General features: G+C 42.9%; 2 protein-coding genes across 7 annotated transcripts in view; one reads left to right on the top strand and one right to left on the bottom strand.

Annotated features, from left to right (window-relative positions):
• Window positions 1-14,317, top strand: part of rap1gapb (RAP1 GTPase activating protein b) — a 110,311-nt gene extending 95,994 nt beyond the window's left edge. For 3 of the 5 annotated variants that reach the window (XM_084346174.1, XM_084346170.1, XM_084346173.1), the window contains 13 exons: window positions 1,913-2,068; window positions 2,240-2,311; window positions 2,418-2,504; window positions 3,520-3,681; window positions 5,246-5,377; window positions 6,603-6,680; window positions 7,496-7,605; window positions 8,363-8,479; window positions 9,580-9,721; window positions 10,135-10,231; window positions 10,704-10,810; window positions 12,014-12,061; window positions 12,164-14,317. In XM_084346174.1, the coding sequence (XP_084202300.1) occupies window positions 1,913-2,068; window positions 2,240-2,311; window positions 2,418-2,504; window positions 3,520-3,681; window positions 5,246-5,377; window positions 6,603-6,680; window positions 7,496-7,605; window positions 8,363-8,479; window positions 9,580-9,721; window positions 10,135-10,231; window positions 10,704-10,810; window positions 12,014-12,022 (1,269 nt within the window). In that variant the 3' untranslated portion in view covers window positions 12,023-12,061; window positions 12,164-14,317. The remainder of the gene's footprint in view (window positions 1-1,912; window positions 2,069-2,239; window positions 2,312-2,417; window positions 2,505-3,519; window positions 3,682-5,245; window positions 5,378-6,602; window positions 6,681-7,495; window positions 7,606-8,362; window positions 8,480-9,579; window positions 9,722-10,134; window positions 10,232-10,703; window positions 10,811-12,013; window positions 12,062-12,163) is intronic. The other 2 variants (XM_084346171.1, XM_084346172.1) reach the window with 2 other exon arrangements.
• Window positions 13,677-26,761, bottom strand: padi2 (peptidyl arginine deiminase, type II). Of its 2 annotated transcripts, none has more exons than XM_084346221.1 (16): window positions 26,606-26,761; window positions 23,080-23,251; window positions 22,516-22,585; window positions 22,177-22,238; window positions 21,639-21,756; window positions 21,067-21,213; window positions 20,714-20,904; window positions 20,165-20,268; window positions 19,737-19,848; window positions 19,298-19,405; window positions 18,074-18,225; window positions 17,793-17,940; window positions 16,383-16,476; window positions 16,206-16,285; window positions 14,968-15,111; window positions 13,677-14,836 (listed from the first exon to the last, which is right to left on the bottom strand). In XM_084346221.1, exons 1-16 carry the CDS (start codon window positions 26,758-26,760, stop codon window positions 14,603-14,605), a joined length of 2,091 nt encoding a protein of 696 aa, XP_084202347.1. In that variant the 5' UTR covers window position 26,761; the 3' UTR covers window positions 13,677-14,602. The 2 variants fall into 2 exon arrangements, with proteins under 2 accessions (XP_084202347.1, XP_084202348.1); XM_084346222.1 differs by lacking the exon at window positions 26,606-26,761 and adding an exon at window positions 25,676-25,873.
• Between the last annotated feature and the right edge of the window lie 58 nt (window positions 26,762-26,819).

Raw genomic sequence — 26,819 nt, 5'->3', positions numbered from 1 at the left:
TGGTAACCTGGCTGCCCTCCTTCTGCCGCCACATGGTTCCTGTTTCACTCTCAGCCCTCACTACTGTCTCAGAAATACATCTTAACAACAGACATTCCTGCACAGAGATTCGGCGTTACTGCTGCAACAAAGACCCGCTGGCTCGGCCCCCCCAGTGTGTGATTTTGGATAGCATGCCGTCGTTCCTGAAGCACAACGGCGCATGAAACAGCGTGTCACCCATGCTGCCGTCTTACCTTTTTTATACAGACATCTCTTCAGCTCTGTTTCTACCTCCACTGCTGACTAAAAGGCAGAACAACAGTGACCCAGTCCTCGTCTGTATGTTTCATACAGTACGACGGGGGAGGTGGAAACAACAGCGCAACATTCACGCCTTGAACAAGCTGTGTAAAAATGGCTACAAATATAACTCGAATTTCCCCATTAATGACTTTTAATTGTTGCTCATTCATATCTGTCTAAAACAATGTTATTTCACACTGAAACTTGTGTTCAGAAGTGCAATTACAAGGAAAATTAGTCGCTTTTTTGATGATTAATGAAAGTCTAACACATTCGTACTATTTGATGAATGTATTTCTTTTATATTCCTGTTTTTTTACGACATCAGCAAATTCTGAAAAAAAAACGTGCCGGCGCCTGAAACAGATGGCTGATTGTTCTCATGTGGGACTTTAACAGACTGGCTGTGAAGTAATTGGACTGATAAGCAAAAAAAGAGCCCGTCTATAAATCCCAGAGTCAATATTTACAGCGCACACAATCAGACGACTCTTGAGGCATTTTATCGGAGCGCCGGCTACGACTACAGCTGCTAAATTAGAGCCGATAGCAACAGGTGTGAAGTGGCTTTGTTAAAAGTCTCTACTTAAGTTTGTTTGAATAACCCTCATACCATGATGTCAAGACTGATGATGAGATATCAAGAGGCTGAACAGAATGTATTTTGACATTTTCATATCCGTTATTATTATTAGTAGTAGTTTACTGTTTGATTGCTGAGAGAAAAACACTTCATGAACACTATTTATCACGTCTCAAACAGGAAATTTGCTCCCAGCTACTGCAAAAACCCTAATCACACACATTGTGACATATTAAAAGTTAGATGAATTTTCAAAAAGTAGGGAGAAGAAAGTAATCTCCTCTGATATTTATGGGACCTTTGCGAGTTCCTAGCTAAAAAGACAATGAGGTCGAGTCACATATCCCGACGGTGTCCCTGATGCTTGGCACCACCGAGGGTTTTAAAAGATATTGCTTGAATAGAAATTTAAAAAACTCGAGCAGAGTCGCGCCGTCCTCCAAGCGTACGAGGTGTCCTTTCGGCAACTTTGAAGCTTTTTGGCAACCGGGGAAAATGCAGGGATGATACGGGTCACTAACTTTCAGCGATCTGCAGAATCATAAAGCATTTTTGTTTGACTTTGCAGCACCTCCGCTCGTATTCAGATGCATTAAATTCTAACACCATCAACAGCCATTAAAACCTTGGGCCTGAATTATTCTAACCTCGTCCTCACTCCTTTGAAAAGAAACAGATTACCTGGATTTATGGGGTTTTCTAGGCCGGTACCTGCTGCGCATTCATAGATGTTCTGCACACATATGAGTTTTACTATTTCTGTGTATAGATTTCACTTTTGTGTCCTTAACACATGCTTCAAGAGAGATAAAAGACATAATAATTTCACATTTTTTGCCGTTTGGTGTTAAACTGGGCTGTCAAACATCTAAAGATGGTTGGGTTCTTGGATCAAAGTCGTGCCCAGCTCTCTGCTGGGACTATATTTATTCCCTGTCAGTCTTTCATTTGAAAGTCCTGGAAGTGTTCCCGTGTTTCCGATTCTCCAACTGGTCATTTGAGATGTTTCCGCCGCTGTTAATTTTGTCTATCTGTGCCATCCAGCTGCAGAGGAAGAGGCACATAGGCAACGACATCGTAGCCATCGTGTTCCAGGAGGAGAATACGCCCTTTGTGCCCGACATGATCCAGTCCAACTTCCTGCACGCGTACGTGGTGGTGCAGGTGGAGAACGGGTGTACGGACAACGTCACCTACAAGGTTTGGTTTTCAAGGACGGCGTATGTATTAAGAACGTTTGACACACTGTGACCTGTCAAACCCATTTTAGATTCGCTCATTCATTTTTCAGGAGCTCTCAATCTTCTGTGCAGCTCTGTGAAAAGTAGCACATGTATTATAAAGACTGTGCTCACCTGCTTTCGCCTCCAGGTGTCTGTCACAGCACGGGATGATGTACCTTTCTTCGGGCCGGCTCTGCCTGACCCTGCCATCTTCAAAAAGGTCAGCAGTCACACAAATTCCCGAAACTCAATTCTCCTTTACAAGCAGACATCATAAAACCTTCATACTCTCCGCCTCTCCGTCTCTTTATTTGCCTTCCCCTCAGGGACTCGACTTCCGCGAGTTCCTATTTACCAAGCTCATCAACGCAGAGTACGCCTGCTACAAGGCTGAGAAGTTTGCCAAGCTGGAGGTGAGACGAGTGTCGCAATGCAAGCTGAATACCTGCAGTGTGTTTGTGCGTGTGTGTACACTTGAGTTACACGCCGGTTCGCATAGGTGTGCTTGATAGTAAAGTGATTTCAAGTGACGTTTATACCACAACGCACAGGAGCTCCAAGTGCTGGGGCCACATTACATTAACTTCCTCAGTTTGAATCTTCAGTATCCTCAGTTTAGGACCTTAGGACACTTTCAGTTACAGACCAGTCTATCCAAATATTTTTTTGAGTTAGGAACACTAATGCTACCTTGTTGTATAAGCTAACTCCAAATTAGCCTGCTGAAGAAGCTATCATCAATGTCAGCTTGTTGAAGAGGGTATCACTACTGTTAGCCTGTCAGAGAAGCTAACTTTAATGTTAGTCTGTTGGAGAAGCTAACACTAATGCTACCCTGTTAGACAGGCTAACACTAATTTTAGCCTGTTGAAGAAGCTTACATGGATATTAGCGTGATGGACAAGCTAACGCCGATGTTAGCCTGTTTGAGAAACTACCATCTATGTTGTCATTTGGGGAAGCTGATATTGATGTCAACCTGTTTGCCCATTAAAAGCTAAAACTGAATGCCTGTCTGTTCTTGTCCATTACAGCAAGCTAGCTAGCCAGAGACAAGTGAAGCGAGACAGCTGTTTTCATGGATTCAGGCACTGCAAAACCAGTGCAGACTGAAAATCAAGTTTTCAATTCTCGTTAGGACATCTCAAGATGATATACGAGGTTTGAGCCATGAGTTTAGCAATTCCTTCTGTAGACGAAAGATAGTGTTTTTTCCCTGTATCTCTGAAACTAGGACAAGCAGTTAGGATATTTCTCTGTAGTAACGCCAGCGCTGCTGTCTGTCACCCTGATGCGTTGCTGTCATACGCATTTCATCAGCGTCGCCCGGTATCCCTCAATGTGCGATGATGAACTAACTTGAATTTTTAGATTTCAAGGTCAGCGTTTGTACCTGTGCAAAACTGACTCCGGCTGTGTTGCTGTCAGGAGCGCACGCGTTCAGCCCTGCTGGAGACTCTGTACGAGGAGCTGCACATAAACAGCCAGTCCATGATGGGTCTGGGTGGAGACGAAGATAAGCTGGAGAACGGGGGCGGCGGAGGAGGAGGTGGAGGAGGAGGAGGAGGAGGCTTCTTTGAATCCTTTAAGGTACGCCACCGTGCCTCATTTGACAAGACGCGGCATTAATCTGCAGACTCCACATGCATGAGAGAATGGTTGACTGGATAAACTTTTAGGATGCTTTTTCTTTTCCCTCCCCTGTCTCTTGGCTGGGATTCTGGGTATTCACACATGAGAAAACAAAAGCATAGAAAATGTGCAGTGTATCTCAAAGGACCAGTCCTGTGGCATTTTGATTTTTCCCCCCTCGAACTCCGGTGTGTTTTCATGTGATGGTGTGGTTTTGAGTGTCCTGTTGTGCATGAAAGGCGAGACTCCTCTTGCTTCTGACTGAGAGTGCTCCATCAATGACCATTAGGGTGGTGGAGCGTGGCCCAGCCGTTGAGGCACAGTGGTGGTGGGGAGCTGTGATTGTGTGTGCCTGATGAACGATTTAATGACCCCTCATTAGGGAGCTGATGATGCAGTTCGCATGTCTCCCCATGGGCAGCGTTCCCTTGCTGTTTTTCCTCCTCTCTCTGTGTCGCCAACTATAGTTCTCAGCCCATTTTTCTGTATTTCCATGCAAACTCCAGAGAAATATATATCCACCTTCCTCTCAGTCTGTCTTGTCTCTTTAGATCCATCTCTTCTCCATATCTTCAAACAATACATCTGTACAAATGCGCTCTTGCCTCGCAAATCCTATCTTCCTACCTGTCGAGAGGCATCCCGGTGCCTCTCTTCCTCTCCCTCACACCTCCACGAATTACATCTGCAACGAGTCCCCACTCGGCCTTTTCCTCCCTCTGCCTCCGTCTCGCTGTCTCTCCTACTTTCTTTCACCGCCCTCTTTGCTCACACTGTTTCATCGTCCCCTCCCATGACACCAAAACCCCACTGTAGATGTTTCCCCCCCCCCCCCCGTTACATGATGACTTTGGAGAGAAGAGATGTGGCGTCATCCTCCTCCACCGCAAAGCCTACACTCTCGTCGACCTTCTGTGAACCTACATCTCCTTTTTTTACGCAGCCTCTCCCTCCTGCCTGTTGACCTGCACTGCCCCTAAGTGTTCAAAAATAGTCCTGCACACAAAACATCACAAAAACATGTGAGCACAGACCAACTGTGAGTCCATGTGCACACAGGAATGCACACACATACGTATAGAGACACTCGTGCCCTCAGAGATAAGATACTTACATATATTAGCACTTTACAATAGGTTCATCATGTAGATATATTATATTATTGGTGTTTTGTTTTCCAATTGTCGATATAATAATAATAAAAACACTTATTTAGCTTTGCAACCTGCAAAGTAACTAGTAACTAAAGATATCTAATAAATGTAATGGACAAAAAAGTACAATATTTGCAGTATAAGGTAGCAGAAAATGGAAATACTCAAGTAAAGTAAAGTTCAGTACTTGAGTAAATGTACTTTGTTATATTCCATCAATGATATTAGCAACAAATACACTATTATTGAGTTTCGAGTCACATATGTGGTATATATACTGCTCTGAAGAAATTGGGTCGGTGTCGTTGCGTTTCCACGTAATATCTCAAGTGGATCCACTGACGGTATCTCCTCGTTTCTCTCTGTAGCGGGTCATCCGCAGCAGAAGCCAGTCTATGGACGCCATGGGCCTCAGTAACAAGAAGTCAAACACAGTCTCCACTAGTCACAGTGGCAGCTTTACCCACAATCCCGCAGAGAGCCCCAAAACCCCAGGGATTGTAAGTAGCCCACTTTGGTTGACATGATGCCCACCTGACACACACACTGAGGATACAGTATATTTTCACCGTTAATAAACACACACACAGCAGGCTGGGAACCCCTTTATTCCTGATTATGAGCAGCACTTTAGCAAATGACACCTTTTTGTCACGTTGCAGCACTTTACTTCCATCAGTATGTTAGCATCGAAGCTTTCACTCCTGACATTTTAAAAAAAAACACTCTTGCTTTCTACTAAAGCAGCTTTCGTTGCTTTTCTTTTCTTCCTGTGTACGCCTCGTAATGACTTTCTTTTTTTTCTCTGTTTAGATAAATTAACACAAACACAACTTCATTGTCAGCATTTCATTCATTTCCATATGTTCAGAGAGTCCTCTTCACCACACAGAGTGACAGTTAGATATGAAAGGATGATGGTTTAAAAACAGACTTTCCATCGTGGGATGAATCCGATGATTTTCCTCCTCGACGCAGGATGACTCTGTTTGCTTGTGAGCCCCGGTGTAGCCTCTACCCTGAGTCCTGAAGCGAGCTCAGTGTGGCAGCTGTATGATTACCCAGACTCCCTCCCTCCCTCCTTACTGTGCTTTCTTCCTTTTCTTCCTGTTAATGCCACTACCTCCTTTTTTATATTTGCATGTGTGGCTGCAGAGTACGCATGGCACCGAGCCATATATGCAAAAGAACAGCACACTGCACTCTTGTGTTTCTTTCAAAGATGGGGGCTAACTGTGTTTTCAACTGCAGATTCCATTACAGGTAGTATTTTGAATTTAAAAACTAAATGAACCCCATTTCTGAAAGGACAAAGTTTTCTAAAAAAGCTTCCCCCTGTGGGATTTTGTCAACCCTCTCTGCCCTCCTCCTCCTTCTGAATGCATCACTAAACAGACCTGTATCCCTGAGGGCAGAAACTTGCCGACATGCCTGCTACCTCAGTGACCGCTCCCTCTCTCCCGCTGTGCCCTCCCGTGTTGGACCCCCCCCCCCCAGCCTGCTTTCCGCTCGATAAAAAGCTTCTCAATATTATGTCTTTTGTCTATTAAGTCATGCTGCGAGCTCCTTCTTCAAGCTCCTCTGCACCTTGCTGTTTTAAATTCTTTGTTCTGTGCGCATGTGTGATCTTATGATGTGTTTCTTTTTGTTCCTTTTCAATCTATCATCTCCTCCCTCTCTCTGTGCTCTCCCCCCCCCCTCCTCGCCCTGTCTTGTGTGGCCCAGTCATTGCTTGTTCCAGGGAAAAGTCCCAGTAAATATGGACGCCGAGGCAGTGCCATAGGGATAGGAACAATAGAAGAGGTTCATGTATATTTATCCCTTCTTGTTCACTAATTTTGTCTTTGCTTTGCTTTTTGTCTTTTCTTTACGTGAGTTAGCTTAAAATGTGCCTGTCGTAGCTCTCTTTGCTGTGAGAGGATTTCAGATATATCGGTGTCATAAGTCATAATGATATTTGATCATTCGTTTATATACATACATTTGCTAATGGTGACAGGATATGCTCCATCGTAGCCTGAGGGATGTTACGGCTCATTTATCTAAACATTAATCATTAAGTTTCTGCAGGTAGATGATTTCATTTCACACGATCGCATTTTTCCTTCTGATTTATATTTTTGCATTCCATCGCAGCAGATGCCAGGACATCACACACGTCATTCTGGTTAAAGTTTTGTTCCCTGAGCACTGCAAGAGAAAGAGAAAAGTCAAACTAATTCATCAAAGAAAATTGTAAACAGACTCCTACTTATGTTCTCATACCCAGAATCATACTGCTTCTTAAATTAGAGATGTTTGCCAGACAAGTAAACTCCACCGTCTGGCCTCAAAATAAAAAACGAACAGGAAGCTTCGTACTCAGAAACCTTTCTTTTCATTAGATATAAGAACAAAAATAAGAGAATGTAAAACATGAAATCAGTTTCTGTTTGAAGCCCAATGTGTCATCGCATTATCAGGATTTATCAAGCCATCCGTTCATTATTCCCTCACAGCGTATTCCTACATGTAGACATGTTTCAGTGTATAATACAAACGTATATGCCGTGGTTGTGAAATGGTTATACTATCCCCATTGTGTGTGTCTGACTTTCCTCTCCCTACCCCGCTGTCAGTCATTGATCATTCCTGGAAAAAGCCCGACCAGGAAAAAGTCGGGGCCCTTCAGCTCCCGCCGCAGCAGCGCCATTGGCATCGAGAACATCCAGGAGGTCCAAGAGAGGAGGTGAGAGGAGCGAGCAGAGCATGATCAGCAGGGAAGTGGGTAGTGAGGAGAGAGTAGTGTTGCGACAGATGGAAGCAAGGACATTAGAACGAGGAAAACAGCCATTAGGAGACACGCTGTCGAAGATGCACGCCCTCGTTGGATGGCATTTGGGTAAGATTCATAATAGGCTCACTTTGTGTGAGGCCTCGGGCAAGCAGCGCTCACAGTTTATTTTCTTCACCTTGCAATTTGCTTTTCCCATCTGTGTGGGCGCTCTGTTGGCATTTCGTTGGAAATTGGGTCGAAGACTTTTCATTAAGAATAGTTTTCTTGTGTTTCCTGTGTCACTTCACTGCCAGTCTGGTGGTTTCTGCTCTGCACCATCCGGACAACAATATGATCTCCGGAAGAAGCGCCTCCGTTTGTTGAGCTGTTGCTTTCATGCTTCTCTTGTGATTGTGACAAGTAGTGGTGGGCAATATGACCTCAAGTCTATATCAGGGTTAGGTCAGGGTAAAATTAAAGGGATAGTGCATGATTAATGTCTTTACCTTTCATGTAATATTTGAGATACAGGAATAAATCAGCTTGTCACTACAGTGAGGAAAACAGGTCAACAACAGTTAAACAGCAGTTTTCAGCACATGTTCACAGCACAACACATGTTTAGATGTTATGGATGTGTTATAACACCCATCAAGGGTTTGTCTAATGTCTTATGAAATAAGCTCACTTACAGTGTTGTCATGTGTCACCCTCCATCTCTGCCCTGAAGCCGGGATGTGTCTCCCAACACCCAGAGGACACCAGACAGCGCCCACTTTTCGCTGGAAAACAAATCGGACAACTCGTCCAATCACAGCTCTCCAGAGTTTCCTGCCACTAAGAATAGGTGACTATTATTTTCATTCAATACATCTGCGCACATTTAGAAGTTATTTGTGATGGTTGATGGTTTGGATGGTTGGAAAGGATTAATGCGTTTGTAAACTGTAGATTGGAGGAGCTTCTTTATTACATGGATGATTACCCTCGTAGTCGTAAGTCTCTCGAGCCCTTTTAATAAGGCGAGCCAACAAATTCACATTATCTTTTTCACTCGTGTTTGTTAATTGGTGGTGCAACACTCTTCTAGTTTAGACAAGACACAGTATATACCAAATATTCATAGTTTTGCAGTCTCAATCAGGCAGAAGTAGATCATTTAAACATGCATGTACTAAACCTGATATGAGACAATATGGTATTGGCATGACATAGCTTAAATTGTGTTTTACCATGTCTTAAAGGCTGCACTTCATCTCATATGTCAAAATCAGGGGGAATTGGGTAAATTACAGTTGCTCCTTCTACCATAGAAATGTTACAGTATCGAGAGATTATACGACAATATAAATAGAAAAAGATAATAAGAAATCAAATATAAAATTCTGTAAAAAAAATGTGCATTATATATGTATATAATAGATATGTTTGATACAACTATGTAAATATACATAAGAATAGAAATACTAGAAATAGACATGTGAGTTATGTAGTACACTATAACTACAGTGTAGATGATATTGAGTAATCAGAGACTGCAATTGCAACAGAATATTGCACGTGAGGTTGCACAAAAAAATTAAGGAAACTGGGTGAGTTGAAAAATTGCATAAAAACTATGCTTTGTATAACAGTTAGATTGTCATCAGTATAACATAGGTGAAATATAGTTAAAAATAATACGATAAACTGTAAGTTTTGGTACATATTACCGAGCCCTAGATAGAGCTCATTTAGACTCCAACAGCTTAACAGATTACTCCTCCTGGCACATAAGTAAACACACTGCCATCAGTTGCGCTGCTTGAAAGTGCTACCTGCGGTGCTGTGAGTTGAAGATGATGAATTAATCAGATACCACAAACACAAAGCAACAATTACAAAAAATAAATTCCATGTGTGGGAAAACACAGGCGTTTGTGCGGTCAGAGTGACCCAGGTGTGTAGTCTGGCCATGTGTTGCAGGGCGGCGTCCATCCCCGAGGCTCAGGACCTTTCCCGCTCCTCCTCCAACGCCAGCAGCTTCGCCAGCGTCGTGGAGGAGCACGAGAACGAGCACGAGGCAGACGAGGAGTACGACACTGGACTGGTGGGTGGAGATAATGAAAGTTCATATATTTAATGTCGCTTCCTCAAACCTAAACAGGCAGCTTCTCACAGCTGATTTATTAACATTTGTCTCTTGTTTACCATGGGGGAAAAATAATCTTCTTTTTTTAATCTGTTGCTTGCTGCTACCTAAAAATTGAAACAAAGGATGTGAGAAGGTTTGATGGATTTCACTATATTGCAGCAATGGCAGGTCTGAAGATGTATTGCATAGTAATACATATTAATGTGTTTATCCTTTCACTTGCACCATTTTGCATCTAAAAAATAGACAAAAAATGCAAATACAATCATGGAGTAGAGATGTGGTTATGATTATGCTGTCTTTCTTGTTCTTGTTATACAAATAAATAAGGAGGGGGATCTTTCTAACTTCCTCTACCCCTCCTGCAGGAAAGTGTGTCTTGTGTTACGCCGCTGAAGAAAGACTCATTTGTGTACAGCTCGATGGAGGACAGTGCATGCGGTAGCAGCCAGGGAAGTTTTCCAGGTGAGTCGAGAAGGAAGGGGGTTCATATTTCTGGGTCAGCGATAGCCTGAAGTTACCAGAGGTCAACTGTTTCACTTACCCAGAGTACCTAGGGAAAATCTAGGTGGGGCAGATGTAAGAATAACGCTCCCTGCTTCCTGAGCAATTAATATCGGGGCGCACGGGTGATTCACCTCAGCCGCACCAGTGGAGCTCACTGCCAACGACAGAAGGCCCACTCTGTGAAAATTACCAAACTCTTGATAAATGAAAAAAGTTTGCTTTGCCTAAAAGGTACATTCAAAACTCATCTGCAGTTTCCACACGACGTCTGTTCTGCTGTGCATTTTTTTCCTATCATTTATGATTCACTCTGAAGTGAACCATTAATCTTTTGCATGCTTATCCTAGTTTGGCTAGAACAGCTGGCAGCATTATATGCATGAGTTTATTAACCATGACAGCCACACATCTGTTGCCTCCCTCCCTACAGCCTCTCATCCTCAACAGCAAGCTGAGGGAGTGAAGACATCCGAGCCGAAAGGGACAGAGAGCCAGCCCAAGCCAGAGCGACTCTCGCAGGAGCACAGGTCCTCATCGGTGAGACAAACCGCCGTCATTCGGTGACACTCGGATGGTTTTTGCTCCGTGTTTTACAAAGTCACTGGAAAGAATGTTCCCTTCTGATTAATTGTTAAAGTCATTTATTGAGAAGAAACATCAAACAGTCACTACGTCCACCTCAGATGAGAGATGACAGATTGAGTTCTGGGAAATTGTAGTGGGCCGTTTTTCACAATTTATGGACTGAACAGTACAATAAAAAGGGTCTACAGCCACGCTTGTGCTTCTGTGAGCAGCTGAATGCTAACATAGTGATTAGCAGTAAACACAAGTACAAGAATAAGTACAGCATAGGCTCTACATGAGCAGTCACCAACCTTTTTGAGACTGGGAGCTACCTCAAGGAGAGAGAGTAATACGTAGAGCGAGGGCAGATTGTCCACTAGTTACTAATCACGGATGGTGATCGGATGGTGCTCGGGTAGAGTATATGTGTGGGAAACACTGCTATACGTTTAATAGGTTAAATGTTTTAGGAGACAGTCTCGGAGCTTCAAGGTGCCCTACTTACCATGTTGGCGACCCTTGCTCCAGATGAAAGAGTAAGGGATCACAAAAGGCACAACAATTCATCCTGAGAGGTAATGTAATGGGATGGCCATGGCCCCCAAAACCCCACAAAGGCACAATTATGTGTTGTGGGCACTTCAGCACCATGGACAGTGTCGTGGATTTATCAACACGCAGCACAGGAGGCCATAGACTCTAACTTGCACAAACTTCTGTCAGACGAAGGATCAATGACTAGACTAACATATTCAACTAAACAACCACTCTGCCCCTGTCCTCTCTCTCTGCTACCTGGAGGATAGGAGAGCGGGGAGACCTGCAGGTTAACAAGCCGGATGCATTTTGGTTATTTCGCTAACAACAGGGACGACTTCCCCCCTCGAATCAGCTGAGAGACACATGAATGTCTGTACCAAATTCCATGGCAGTACCATAGTCAACAGGATCCATCTCCGGGGAAAAAATGTCCATCTGATTGTTGTTGAGATATTTCAGTCTGGACCAAAGTGGTAAACTCATAGGCAGACATTGTGTTGCCGCACCACTGGCATGGCTAAGAAGAGAATAAAGAGATGAATCAATAATGAAAATGATCATTAGTTTGCAGCCCTACTCTGATATTTTGTGTTGTTGTATTTAATTGTGACGTCTCTCCATGTGTGTTTGCAGAACTGTTAGCCACACTCCTGTGATCACTACATTGATGTCCATTTTCAGGTAAGACATAGTATTGACTCAGTCTTGGGCTACTTAATGAAATAACCCCTCTTTCACCTGCCTCTCCTTTTTGCCAATCCCATTTCTTCTCCTTTGTCTCAGCATTCCCATAAGAGGCAGCTTTTGCCAAAAAACAAGCCAAGGGCATGTGAACTCCACCCCAGATGCAGAAGAGGAGCAGAATTAGAAGCCAGAGAAAGAGACTGACAGATCTTCCTTGTGTGTGTTTGGCATGGATCTGCTGCCTGTCATGACAGACACCCAGTTCCATGGACAGGTACCGACCTATCGCCCTCATTCCAGCTCCATGTGGACCCTCCTTGAACGCTCAAGGCAAAGGAAACCAGACCTCCACACCCATGCAGGATAACCGCTGACTGTCATCATCTCAGCAGGATTTGAACAGGGTATTTAATCTTGTGGTGAAAGACGCAGAGAGACCGATCAAACGACTGTTGTTTGCTGAGCTTGTTGAACAGAAAAGTGGATCTACAGAGAGGAGAGTTGCACTAGAGAGGAAAAAATGTTTTGTTTTTTTATGTAAACCTCACATCCCACTGTGATATTGTACATGGGTTAAACTTTGATGTACCGGGTGTGTGTGTGTGTGTGTGTGTGGCAGTCTGTCAGGGCACTTTTTTTGTGTGTTTTATTGATGATCTATTCTTCTTCTGAGTATTCTGCAGTGGATATGTGTCGCGTTTTATGACAGCTTCGGTAAATATGTCCTATTTTTGATGGAGGGTACTTCTGTGATGCTGTTGTTGGTGGCTGTAATACAATTAGTCACCTTTCTCTTCTTGAAAGGTGAAATAAACCACAGAAAATGCATCTGCAATTTTTAAATTAAAACATTTATGTAAGTCTTTAGAAGAAAATCAATATTTTAACAGATGTAGACTCTATTGATGCTATAAAATTAGAGTATAAAAACATAATTACTGTCGTGCCCCAACCAGCAATGTGCATCCTCAATCCACACTTCAAGGTACTGCTGTTTAGTCCTTTGTCTCCAGATACTCTTTGTCACACACCACTTGCTGATTCGATGTCTGTGTATGGGTGTGTGTATACAACAGTACTGTGCATGGTGTAAATCTGCTTGCCAAAAAAAAACCTCTCTTCTGTACACTGGTGCCATGCTTGACATAGAGATGTTGTCCCTGTGATTTGTGTTTTATTGAAAAACCAGCCAGCATCTCCAGATGCAGCGCACATTGCTGATAGAGAGCCAAATGCCAGTTTCCTACTTTTATTTGTAAAATGTAATATATGTACGTGACCCAGGCACTACGTTTTCAGTTATTTCGAAAATGCTGACCTTTTGAAAAAACCTGATTTGTTGCTGAATAAGAATTACACTGTGACTCGTCTTGAAGTTGCCTTTCTAATGATTGTGTCGCGTGGGCTGCTTCGAAGGCGGGGTCGTGTTTAAAGGCACTGCGTTGCGAGCTGGCAACTGAATGTAAAAACCTGGCAGATACGCGTTTATCTGCTCCAATGAATGGTGGTACTGTGACTCCTGGTCACGGTAAACTTGAGTCCGAGGCAGTCCACCTCTCCTGAGCGGAGAAGCTTTTTCCTGTCTTGAGTTTGTTATGAAGGAAAGCACTGATGCAGTTTGAGCTGAGTCGTTTTATTTCGGTAATATGACTGAAGCAGACATGCGATTTATTGTCTATAGTGAATTAAAGACAGCGTTTATAGTTTTTTGAAAGTACAAAAGTTTTAAGACACTGGACCAAATGCAAAACTGCCTATAAACTGTATTCATCGAGCTGTTAATAGCTACAAAACACTGAACAAAGTAACAGTTTGCATTTGACTCGACAAAAAAAAAAAAAATGGCATTAGAAAAAAATATACAGACTTTCTGTAACAAGTACACATTTGTGTATTACAGCCTTTATGAAAAGATATGATTTCAAATGATTTTCCTCTGAACTTTGGAAATGCTTGAGTAGATGAAGTGCGCCCTCTCGTGGCTCTGTATTATTATAGCACATCACTATGTGGTACCATTCATCTAGCTGTGCTTGCACTGTAGGCCAACAGCCGGCCCAAACCACAACAAGATTGGGAGTGAATCCTCTATGTGCTCGATTCAAATGATTGTATTTCTTGTATTTTGGGTTCTTGTCAACAGTCTGCTTAAGCCCTTGTTCAAAAGACTAAATATTGTAAATATTGCTTTTCATCCTTTTTTGTAAATAAAGCCAACAAAAATGTTTAATAAAGATGAAGATGCATACGGTAGATCAAACCTCTGTGGTAATTCTTCCTATATAAATGTTGATGGTTACTGTGCAAGTATTGTCATCTGAAAATGAGGCACATGTTAATTAGAAAACAGTGGCACATATTGCAAAGTGATTGCTCGGAAAAATTTGTTGTTTTTCATGATTTTAAGACAGAAAGAAATGTAAGGCCTCGACAAGAAAGATATCTCCTCCCACCTAAAGCTAACTCAAGGGTTTCTTCCAAGATTTGAAAACAAGGACTCGTTCTGTTACCCATCTCCATCTACTGTCAAGTATTCGTTCACATCTCCAGGTTCCACCACTTGTAGTCAAACGGTTCCCTGCGGACGTTGGAGCCGCAGTGCACCTCTCCCAGCAGCTTGTGGTAGGAGGCGAAGTCGTCGATGAACGTGCAGCTGAGGCCCAGGCCCTCAAACAGGGAGAGCATCTCAGCCTCCAGGGCGCAGCGTCCGTTCACCTTGGGGCCATAGGGCTTGGGGATGCCTAGGTTTTTCCCCAAGACGATCATGTTCACCTGGAAACAGATGAGACAGATCACAAGACTCATTTACTTACATTTTATTTATCACTGATGAGTGCATTCATGTCTTTTAAATTCGAAACAACCATTGGAAAATGATAACAGCGAAGGATGTCTGAACATACCATGTCAGGGTAGTAAGCCACAGCTCTGTACTCGCACTCGTTGTTCCCCGTTACTAATTTGAAGAGGATTGGCAGGTCGATGATGTCCTCATCATCCAGGCCCAGCTCTCTCTTCAGGACATCCCTGTTCCAGTCGACGCAGTGCTGACAGAGAGCAGACGGTACAACTACATCATCCACTGCTCATTCTGTAATCATGGTCTGTCTCTTATTCACATAGAAATCCTCAAAACCATCATTATGAGGTGCTTGACAACAACAACAGTGAGTTCCCACACACACTTTTCACTGCATTGATAGATGTGTTAATAAAAAGGTCAAGGTTTCACTGATGTGGCCGAAACATCGACCTCTTGTTTAATGATGTGCCAGGCAGACACATCAGTTGCAGAACTTTATTCCAAAACTTTATTCCACCCATTCCCCTCATCTGCCTGGAAATAAGAGAGCAGGGAAGGAGCTAATAAGCACTTGGAACAGGGCAGGACTAATTGAAATGCAGGCTGGAGAGGAGCACAGGAACACAGGAGGGAAGCACAGTGTTGCAGTAGGAGCACACAAGCTCAGAGAACATGCAGGAGCACATAGTGTGCACAAAAAAAAAGTTTGGAACTTGAAAGTGAAACTTGGTAATGACAGAAGAAAATGGCCAGGTGGGACACAAGACTAAGATTAGCAATGCCAAATGTCAGCTTGGGTGGTGTAAAGCACACCGCCATTGAAATCTAGAGCATGTTGTCTGATGTCATGAACCTTTTTACGACCTCGCCTGCTGATTGACAAATCATAGTTTGGCTGGATGCCTGGAGAACAGTGCTGCCTGAATGCAATGGTGCCAACTGTAAAGTTTGGTGGAGGACTAATGGTCTGAGGCCGTCTTTCGCGATTAAGGCTCAGCCCCTTCGTTCCACTGAGGGGATATCATCCTGATCTTACCCACATCCGTCACCTTTGGGATGAACTGAAACGCTGACAGTGTGCCAGGCCTTATCTATCAACATCAGTGCTGGCGCTCACTAATGCTCTCGTGGCCAAACGGGAGCAAAATCCCTGCAGCCAGGTTCCAAAATCCTGTGGAAAGCCTTCAGAGTGGAGGCTGTAGCAGCGTATTAAAGGATGTCCACACACCTCTGACCAAACAGCGCAGATTACAGTACATCCCCAGTAAGAAGCCACATATAATGTTTGGATTTTCACAGATTGAGCCAGTCTTTCATCATCCTGTCTGTCTCACTCACCTGCACGTAGCTATTATGATCTCGGAGAGTCTCATCATCGAGTATCTCATCCACTGTAATTGGTTCTTCATCTTCCACACCTTTTAGGAACCATTATTCAGAGTGTTAAGAATTATGTGATGAGTTTGTAGATTACGGCAAATTTTCTGCAGATAGCATTATTAAAGATGAGCCTACCCTCGAACAGTTTGGCTTGTCCGTGTCCATCCCTCTGCAAGCTTTTGAATAGTTTATAGCCTGCGTCTGGGCTGGCCAGCAGCAGCCGGAAGCCCTGTGCACAGAAACACAAGAGACAAAGATAACACTGGCTGTCTCTTATCCTGAGAGCTTATGCAATCTCACAATGGACATAACAGCATTTCACTATCACGTCCTCTCTTCTAACTAATTGATTCTTCAGTTAAGCAGTTTAAGAGGTTTCTGTTTAAAGGCATACTATTCAGGAGTTTGACAAAACAATTAATATTATCATAAAGAAGAATTCCCTCTCAGTCATCATTCATGACCCAGTAGAAGTGCGTGGTGGTGTCTTCGTCTCCAGAGACGCTGCCCTCTACATGTACTTTATTGGTATTTTGTTGTATTCAGGACCCAACCAACTCTCACAGGAGCGGGCGGCTAACTAGAGTTAACACGGTCATTTTCCACTTATTTTTGACAGCTGATCCGTGGGAGTAATGGAACATGGAGGAGCTGTAGGTGACAGGCTGCAGTTCAGAAAGGAAACTCCCTCCTCTTTCATAACGTTAATTAATAATGTATTGGCAATAATTGAATTATTGCCAAACAGGTTCTTTTGCTTTTTGCTTTGACAATAAATCCAATGGAACTTTGTATGTTGCAATAAGTGTGTAAAAGTACTGACATACAACCAATTTCCCTGCGTTAACGACAGGTATGGATGTCTTTCATTAATATCACACACTGTGTTTTCCCTGCGGGACGGGAGACAAAATCAATGAAACTCTATTGTGCGGGAGTGAATGTTCAGGATGTTTGCGGGTGTGGGCGGGAGTGGACACACACATCGAAGGAACGGGTGGAAGTGGACCACACAGCACCCAGGAGATGGTGGTAATGGTCAGAAATTCAGGGGAAGCAGGATGAAGAAAACATTCCCGCGCAGGGCTCTAGTGTGTAGCCCCGAGCCAATGACGGCATATGGTCTGTTTCGGGGACTGTATAAAAACATAGCGACCAGGGGACGTTGTTGTCTCTGTCTCTCTGCTCTCAGTCAGTTACAGATGTATAAACAGCTGCAGGTCTGTTGACTGTTTGACCGAGGGCGGGGCTGAGCTACACACACACATAGACTGAGCAGGCGGACAGGATGCACTTTGGCTGCACTCGCGCACTCCGGGCGGCGTTGTGGAGGTTTTTGGACAGCCTTGAAACAATCAAAAGATAACGTTTAATTCCTCTGATCCACTGCTCTGATCTCGCTAACGACGCTCCCTCTCTTAATTCACTCTCTCGCTCTCAGCTTTGTCAGTTGAGCCAGAGATGAGGGGCCAATTTTGAAATGGGTGTTTACCAACAGCAACTGACAAATCCTTCATAGTATGCCTTTAAAAAGGGAATATTTACCTTTCTGTCAGGTGCAGGAACAAAACTCATGAATTCATCTATGTGGCCGACATAGAGCCAGTCAGAAAACAAGGCAACGGGCTCCTGAACCTTCTGAGCCCACAAGAAGTCTTGAACTACTTTGGTCATGTTCCGTCCTTTAGTCGCCCTTCAAGAAAGAGAGAGATGCAGGTATGTTCACAAATAAACTGGACGTATTAATCATATGAATATGCTCTTTTATAAATGATTCATGTTCTTCCTAAGTCATGGATTCATCTCTGGGTGTCTTGCACACTCACGTGGGGAAGGCCACGCCAATGAGGATCCTGCCCAGGGGGTAGTTTTTTCCGTTCACGGTGACGGGAGGACTAACCTCCAGATTACCGAATGAGTCCAGGCTGCTCACATCTTTTCTCTCAGCCACCCTCGTCACATAGCCGAAGTCGGGACCCTGAGGACATGAAGGTGGTTAAAGATCCAGACGTGTTTTAAAATCATATGGAAATACTCTGCATTGGACAATGAACTACCTGTAAGTAACATCTTAAAATGTACATCCCTTCTTGAAAAATCCATTATCTATGAATTTGCAAATATTTTTCATTTCAGAAGTTTAATTTCCGTATACAAGATGTCTCCTACTTCACTGAAAGTTTTTTTGTCTTTACTGATTGTGCACTTGACCTCACACCTTTAACAAAGATTTAATTCAAGCACAGAGAAACCTTCCCCCTTTTAGCAAATAGCTTAATGTGAAAACAGCCTTCTACTGTTCAACTCTGCACATACTGTACATCATCCTGCACAGGGAAGCTGAACTATCCAGGTGAAAACACAGAGTGGAAAACACATTTTTGGGTCAAGGGGGGACTTTAAAGCAGCAAAGGAAGCAACACTTCACTTCACTTTTGTTGATTTTGGCAGCCCTGCTGGACGAAAGCGAGATGAGCACCACCGCCTCCTCTTTTAAAGATCTTCTTTTGTAAGCTTGTGCAACAAAGACCCCTTATTTTATCAATATTATTTTGTCCTTTTCACGGCTTTATACGACAGGACAGCTAAAGACTGAAAGGAAACAGTGACATAACACACACCAAAGGGCCATAAGCTTTACAAACTGAGCGCTCCGATACTACTATTTTTAAGGATCTGTGCAGGATGCATAGCAATGGGCTAATGTGTCTATTTGTGGCTATCTAAGAATAATACGATATGACGACAGTGGAACAAATTAAAATGTGTCTTAGTAGGCATACTGTTAACTCCTAGGTTACATGCACGCCTACAGCTAACAGATTTGGGTGCTTTTAGTGCTCAGTAATGGCTATTTTGTAGAAATACCTAAAGTTATCAACATGCCTTAGTATTGTTATGATTTTGCTTGGAATTGGACCCCGTGACCCTGCTCATAACCAGTTAAAAGTTGGTTTATGATTAGATACAAAATGATGCCAGAACCTTTGCCCTGAAAGCATATTCTATTAACAAACACCAGAGAAGAGAAATTTGAGTCTATCTCTCACCAGTAGTTCGTTATATGGAAAGTCCTCGAGTTTTCCATCTCGAGGGGAATCCAGAACGACAGGAAACCGCTGATGAGGTGCGTCGATGTAACCAAACTCCAGCTCATCCTGAAAAATAGATTTAAAATGAGTTATTATTATATTTACTTGTCCTCTGAGGTTTTTAATAACAAAAAATACGTTGCTGATTTTCGTCTTTTCTGTGTGCTTGTCATTTTTCAAAGAAGCACATTTTTTTCAATCGATTCTTTGTTTATTTTACTCATTCTTCCTCTTTAGTTGTGCAATGTGGCGATGAAGTAACCAATGCCGCCGTTATTGTGGCTGTTACCGGAAAAGAGGCGCCAAGTTTCCCAAGAATAACCTCCAGACACTGACGCCTCAGACGTACTTCCCATAAACGGCATAGATGTGAAAGTGAAGCAATTTTTTTTCCTACCTGCATCCAGCGATCTCCTCTGTTCATGTACTCATGGCAAATCTTCAGCTTGTACCCGCTCGCTTTGACGAGGTTCCTCATCCCTTTAAGGAACTGGTAGTTATCAGTCGTGCTGAGAAGGTAAACACAGACAGAGAAGAGGTTTTCACAACAGCAATAATATGCGAGTTCATCTGGCTTTTTACATCTTCAAATTCCACCAATAAACATCGTTATTCAAACTCTTTTAGGTAAAACAAACAAAAACAAAAACAAATAAAATGAAATATCTTTAAAACTCAGGGACAAGGGTGTTGCTGTGAATCATTGCTCGCATGTGTAATTTTCTTGCCAGTGTGAGTAAAAATAAAGAGGAGTGTGTAACACTAAAATCCTTTTGACACGATTATTGTCACCATCAGCTTTATTATTCACTCGTGTGCTCTTACCTGCAGACAAACACTTCTATGGGCTTGAGGGTGTTTGGGGTCATGATCCACGGTGCCACTCTGAAGACGACTTTGTCTGTGAAAATAGGCGTCTCAGGGAGAGCCTGTAAAAACATGAGAGGCTGCTGAGTCAGCTGTACTCTCTTTATGTCAAGTGATTTGACTTAAGAAAAATCTAAAAGACATATAAAGATATATAAACCTGAGCTTTTTTCAGTGAATAAATTCGCCTGATGGTGTTGTCAAAAATATCAATTAATTAATAACAGTTTGGAATATTTGAAACTGTTTACATACTAGTATTGATACTGATACTAGTTGTGGTTTCTTGCTCTTCCTTCTCTTCGACAGCGAGTCCACACAATCTGCTGCCGAAATAGTCAGATTAGCTTAAATATTGTTGTGTTATATTTATCTTCAAACATTTAATGCCCTCCATCGAATGCAGTATCAAATATCGATATTTTTGTATCAAAGTTAGAAATTTCAGTATCGTGACAACACTAGTGGGAGATGAAACGGAGACTGTTAAAATGCTGCAGGTCTTACTTCACCGATGGGCTCCAACAGACTGAGGTTGATGCTGATGAGCCCATCGAAGTCTCTGTCACAAAAACGGAGGCCCTCCACGTAAAACTTCATCTCTGCGTCGCCTCCGAGGTAAGGCACTTCGCTGGACAGGACCTCACTGCTCAGAACCATCGGGTAGTCCTTCAAAAAGGCGTTCAAGAAACTCCCCGCTGAAGTAGGAACGACATAAAAGCACGGTTCAAACACTGAGGCGCTTCATCGTGAAAAAGAAAAAAATAAGCTCAATAAAAACAAAGGATTTAAAGCCAGCTGAATTACATGTTTGTTACATCATCTGTACTGGGGCATTCACACCCTTCATCTTTACTCACTCAGGCTATAATTCTCAGATTCTCTGGACCTGAAGACTCTGGCACTCTCTGCATCACTCTGAGAGATGTGCATGGTGAGCTTGTAGCCCTCTGGGAGTTTGGCGGGTCCTTTGGTCCGCAGCACCATGAGAGACATGTCCTTCAGATCTGCACATCCACAAAGAGTCACGTTAATGTTGCCTGCATGTGTCGTTGTGTTCTTAGATTTTGAAGTGCATGTGTAACAGATACATGACATAAATGTGCCTGTGTTCCTTTTTTTTTTTAAACTTTCAACTCTGAAGCTAAACACTGATATTAATGTGGGGTTGTATTCATGATAGCTATAAGGATGTGAATGAGACAAACCGAGTACTATCAGATTTCAGCTCGACTGGTTTGTCAACTGCAAAGTCATTCGAGTGGCCTACTTTATCAACACGCCCTCTACCCCCACACAGTATTATTAAACTAATCTACCTTATCATCTCTTTAGTCTGCTGACTTTGCAAAAGCAAATACGATCGACCCAAACGCCAACATGAAAAAGCTAATAGTGCAGAGGTGGTGAACAAGATGCCGCGCTGTTTTACCCGACACTCTGGAGATGTAGCGCTGGGCGTGGTCCAGTTTCTTCCAGTAACTTTGCTCTGAGTCACAGTTGACCAGCAGGACGGCTCCGTGCCCATCAGAACCCCATTTCCACGATCCCTAGCAAGTTTTCAACAAGCCGGACGTGAATGAATTTGACTCACATTTCGCTGGAAGATGTTTTGCAAGACACTTAAACTTCTGTCCTTCTGACATTTATCAAGGTCAGAGGAGGAACTTAGACGAAGTGAAAAGTTCAACAACATGTCAAGGCAAAACTTGAGCCTTCTCTGAATACAGCCTGTTCAGGCATATACAGAAGAGGCAGCGTGACAAGTTCAGAAATGTAAATAGGAGCAGGAACACTTTAAAATGATTAATCTGCAGCGCTGAGTTGGTTCCATAAATAGAAGCCTATTCAGTTTGTCACACCTGGCATGTTATTGTTTATTGGAAAATGAAAAGAGGAGAAAATATCTCCCCCATTAGGCGTCGCACTGTGTCTGCACCGCCATCTTAACCCGACACATCTGAGCTCACCTTGTTAGGGTTGTTTTTCTCCACCACACCGTCTCTGTCAGCATCCACATCCAGAGAGATCTCTGCGTGAGAGACACATTTGTTTATAGCGAAGAGCCTTCGCATGGCCAAAATATTTCAGATAGTGTTTCATATCAGTGTACAGCTGAAGTTTCTAAAAGGCTGTGTTGATACCCACATATAAACCCTTTCAGTAAATATATGAGTCATGTTTGGATTTCGATGTGCTTTTAAACACGCCGCTAATTCAAACTGAGTTTAAAGGTTAAACAAATAATTAGTTGTAATAAATCTTTATTTATTCTTCAGAAAAATGCATGTTATTGTGCTGTGACTTACCAACAGCTGTCAGGTGCAGGATTGCTGTCCCCACCTCTTTTTTCTTCTCATCATAGTACCTGACAGACAGCTTATAAAACAAAGTCACATGTTATTTATATGGTAAATGGTCTTGCATTTCTATAGCGCTTTTCCAGTCGACTGACAGATCAAAGCGCTTTACAATGCTTGCCACATTCACCCATTCACACACACATTCATACACTGATGGCAGAGGCTGCCATGCAACGTGCAAACTGCTCATCAGGAGCAATTTGGGGTTCAGTATCTTGCTCAAGGACACCTCGACATGTAGCTGGGGGGGGCTGGGATTCGAACCAGTGACCCTCCGATTACTAGACGACCGGCTCTACCTCCTGAGCTGGCAAAAAGCTCTTGACCTATGTTCAATGTGTAACATCTCGTCTGGTTAACTGGAAAGTGAATCATCAAAGATATTGCCACACTGTTCTCTGATAGTTGCGAACCACTCTTAGAAAAACACTCTTAGCACTTCATCGGAAGTACTCTCATGTGACTTACAGCTTTGTTGCATCAGAGTCATGCACTTCCAACCTACTTTACCTTGTTATCATTTTCAGTTTCGCTGGCCTTGCTCATGCTGATGAGCAGCACTGGGCTTCCACTGAGAGGGATGGGAGAGAGGTGGGACGTCTCCCGGGGCGGGGGGCTGATGCTGTACTGAACATTGGGAGTGCACTTCACAGAGAAGAACTCGGAGCTGGGAGGGGCACTCCTGGGAAACCAAGACAAACGGGACATTAAGCAAGTTAGAGCTTGTTTACACAACACAAACAGACTGAATTAAACATAAAGTACGGGTGAGAGAAAATATTTGTGGGTATACGAGTCAAGACGAGCGTTGGTGTGCGCAGCAAAGGCACAAGCTCGGGTTTCATGGTTCAACAGGTGGTAAGCCAAAGAAGCAGCTGAAGTCATGATAAGAGTTACTCGAGATAAATGGTTCAAACATGTGTGACTTTTTTTTTAATAAAATAACTCATTATTATGGTGTGATGCAGATAGAAACTGCAGAGGCAGTTAAAGGTTGCAGAGCGGGTGGTAAAATTCCCACTACGCCTCACTTCCAGAGATTGATAACACTGACAAGACGCCTCCATGAGAAAAAGGGGCACTTGTTCTACACATTTCTTGATATGAGTCGCAAGTGAGGACACGCCTGTATTCTGCCTAAGGACTGGGACACCTGACAGTCTCACACTATACCATCACTAGATCTCAGGTTTCCCATGTGTCAGCTATTCCGCAGTATGTCATTACCACGTATTTATTGAAGAGTAGGCACCATACGGGCAACTGAACTTACACTGGTCAGTGATTTTTTATAAACAATAATCACAAAAGCACATTAAAGATTTATCAGCTGCTGCAATTGTTCCTCTCTCTGTCTACGCTGTGACGAGATCCCTTCCAAATGTGACTCCACTGTAAATGATGGGGCACAAAATTCCCTTTGAGGGCAAGAAACCGCTCATAAAAAGTTAATTTTATGCTAAAAAGACTGTAACGTTGGAAGATATCCTCTTACTTGAAATCTTCAAATGTCATATTAACTTTGCATTTTGCCCAGAGCTAGAATGAGATCTCTTCATGGCAAGATAAGACAGGAGGAATGATGAGATCCACCAATGAGGAGCACTGCTTTACTATCAATGTGAATCTGTCTTTAGGATTTGAAAACAAAGCTCCTTAACAAGACAAAACCTCTAGTGTCCTTTCAAATTGTATTACACTTTCATTTTTAGATATTCCCATAACCCCTCAGCACCCCTGGGTGTCGAGGCTGCGTGCCAGTCACACACTCGGCCCAGTGTAAACTATCCTCGCTCTGTTCTGTTGTGTAGGAAGACATTTGGCAGAAAGTAGAGCCCGCATTTCTTTGGGGATAACAACGTCTCTCCTGTTGAGCAGCAACAACAGAGGATTGTTGTTTTTCTCCTCAGAACAAAAGACCGTCGGGGCCGCCATCACCAGGATCTGCATGCAAATGACAATGTCTCCTGCTGCTCGTGATAGTGGCTAAAATGGAGTTATTATACACTCCGCAGCCAGTTTATTAGGTACAAGTACAAAGTCCAAATGACCATAAAACTGAATCAATGCCTCCCTAAAACATTTCAAACAAAAGCTGATCACTATCACCTTCGAGATGTTAGGATTTACTGCAGGACTGCACACGTTTTAGCAACTGAGTGTATGTTTTATGAAAATAGGGATCAAATCTAAACGTACAGCTCTGGATTCTGACTGTTGAACTGGTTGTCTCTTGAACTCTTCATATTTGAAACAAAAATTCGGAAATGAGACACAGCCTACACGCCAGTGATGAAATATAACTTAGTACTCAACTACGGTACTTAAGTACAACTATATGGTACTTGTACTTTACTTCCAATTTTCTGCTACTTCATTGATGCTTAAGAAATACAACTCTAATGATATAACATGTAACGGTATAACAGTCACATTGGACATATTCAACATTGAGTATAGCCAGTGATTGAATGTAACTGAGTACAGGTACTCTGTACTTAAGTACACATTTCAAGTACTTGTACTTTACTTGAGTATTTCCATTTTCTGTTAATTTAGGCGAATAGTGTACTTTTTACTCCACAACATTCATCTGATAACTTTAGAGTTACTTTTCAGTCACACTGACTCTTATGACCAGAATACTGGATCTGATAATCGACCAGCCCATTAATCTATCGACCCACAGTATGATGCGTATACTTAAATGTAAATAAAATGTAAATCAGCTTCAGTTACTGCCAGAAAGGTGCATTTAATATCAGATACTAAAATACTTTCACTCAGGTACTACTTGTATGGCTGACTTTCACTTTCACCAAAGCCAGATTTAAGATTGATATCTTTACTTTAACTCATGTGTGACCCTTGGGTGCTTTTTTACAGACTGAAGCCACTACCATAACGACAGTGGTAACCAAGGTAACGAATAGAATAGAATAGAGTAGAATAGAATATTTCTAGATTAAACATCCCAAAATCACCAAACAACTCCCAACACAAACAGTCTAGAGACGGATGCTCGCGCGCGTGTGTGTGTATGTATGGGTGTGTGTGTCTGCGTGTGCATGTATGTATTCATCAACAGGTTGAAATATGATCCTACCTGCTCAGGTTCACATTGAGCTCCGACCCGACCACGCACACAACCCTTGCAGTCCTATTATAATCTACACTGAGGGTCCGGGGGTGAATCATGGCTGCGGTCCTCTCTGCTCCTCTGCAGACAGACTGGCACTGAATGAATGCTCAGCTATTGTTGCGTATCAGGAAGCGAAAACCGCAGACGGCTTGACTGGCACACTGTCTGGTGTGACAGCGACAGGAGATTATAAAGGCTGCAGGTGCTTAAGGTCCAAGCCGTTCGCTGATTGGTCGGCCAACTGCACCAACCCCACCCTCCCACCCCCCCGTCCATGTCAGCTATCTCTGCGTCCCTTCTGTCTCTCGTGTTTACTCATCCCCTCAGCATTCCTCTATTTATTTAGCCTATATCAAGACATGCACTTAGTCTGTGACACATCTAGCCTACTAATAATTTACAACAGCCTCAGTAATAACACTGTCTGCTTTGAGGTGTCTTTTGTCTTTTGCATCACTATACACTACTCAGAATCAGTTAGAGATATATTGGGATATGAGCGCGTATGTGCAAAAAAAAGTCAAATTAAATGTGTCGCATCATTTCTGGGGAGCAGAAATACTCACACAACAAAAAAGAAACTAAAAATTCAGATTCGTCACAGAGTAAACAATCAAGTGAAACACTAAAAAACATCCCTAACTAATTCAAAGTGGTGCACTGCAGAAGTATTAGTGTAGTTTTATTATCAATGAACGCACGCATGCGCAGTAGTAAGGAGACCGTTTTCCCCAACATGTCAAAAAGACTTAATATCCCCAATGCTGCACACAGTAGAATGAAAGTAAGTTAAAGCAGACAGCTCCTTAATCATCATTAATAACATGCAACATATATGCAACACGTCTACCTCGCTGGGCGTTTCATGTTCTCCTGTCCGATCGACGGTCTTACCTGTTCAGGTTCGCCTCCAAAGGGGTGCCGAGAACATGAAGAACTTTTTGCGTACAATCTGGTTCCAGGCGACATGTTCGACCAAACTGCGGAGTTACTTTTCTTCTTTTCTGTAAGAATGCAGGAACCTCGGTTTGTGAGACTTGTTGAAACATGGTTGCTTGTGGTTCGCCTCAGACAGACTGATGCGGGACCGACAGTAGTGCGGTGGCAC

Source organism: Pagrus pagrus (assembly GCF_965226575.1).
Source record: "Pagrus pagrus genome assembly, chromosome: 3".
Taxonomy (NCBI): domain Eukaryota; kingdom Metazoa; phylum Chordata; class Actinopteri; order Spariformes; family Sparidae; genus Pagrus; species Pagrus pagrus.
The sequence above is the reverse complement of the archived record's forward strand: the minus strand, read 5'-3'. Positions and strand labels throughout refer to the sequence as shown.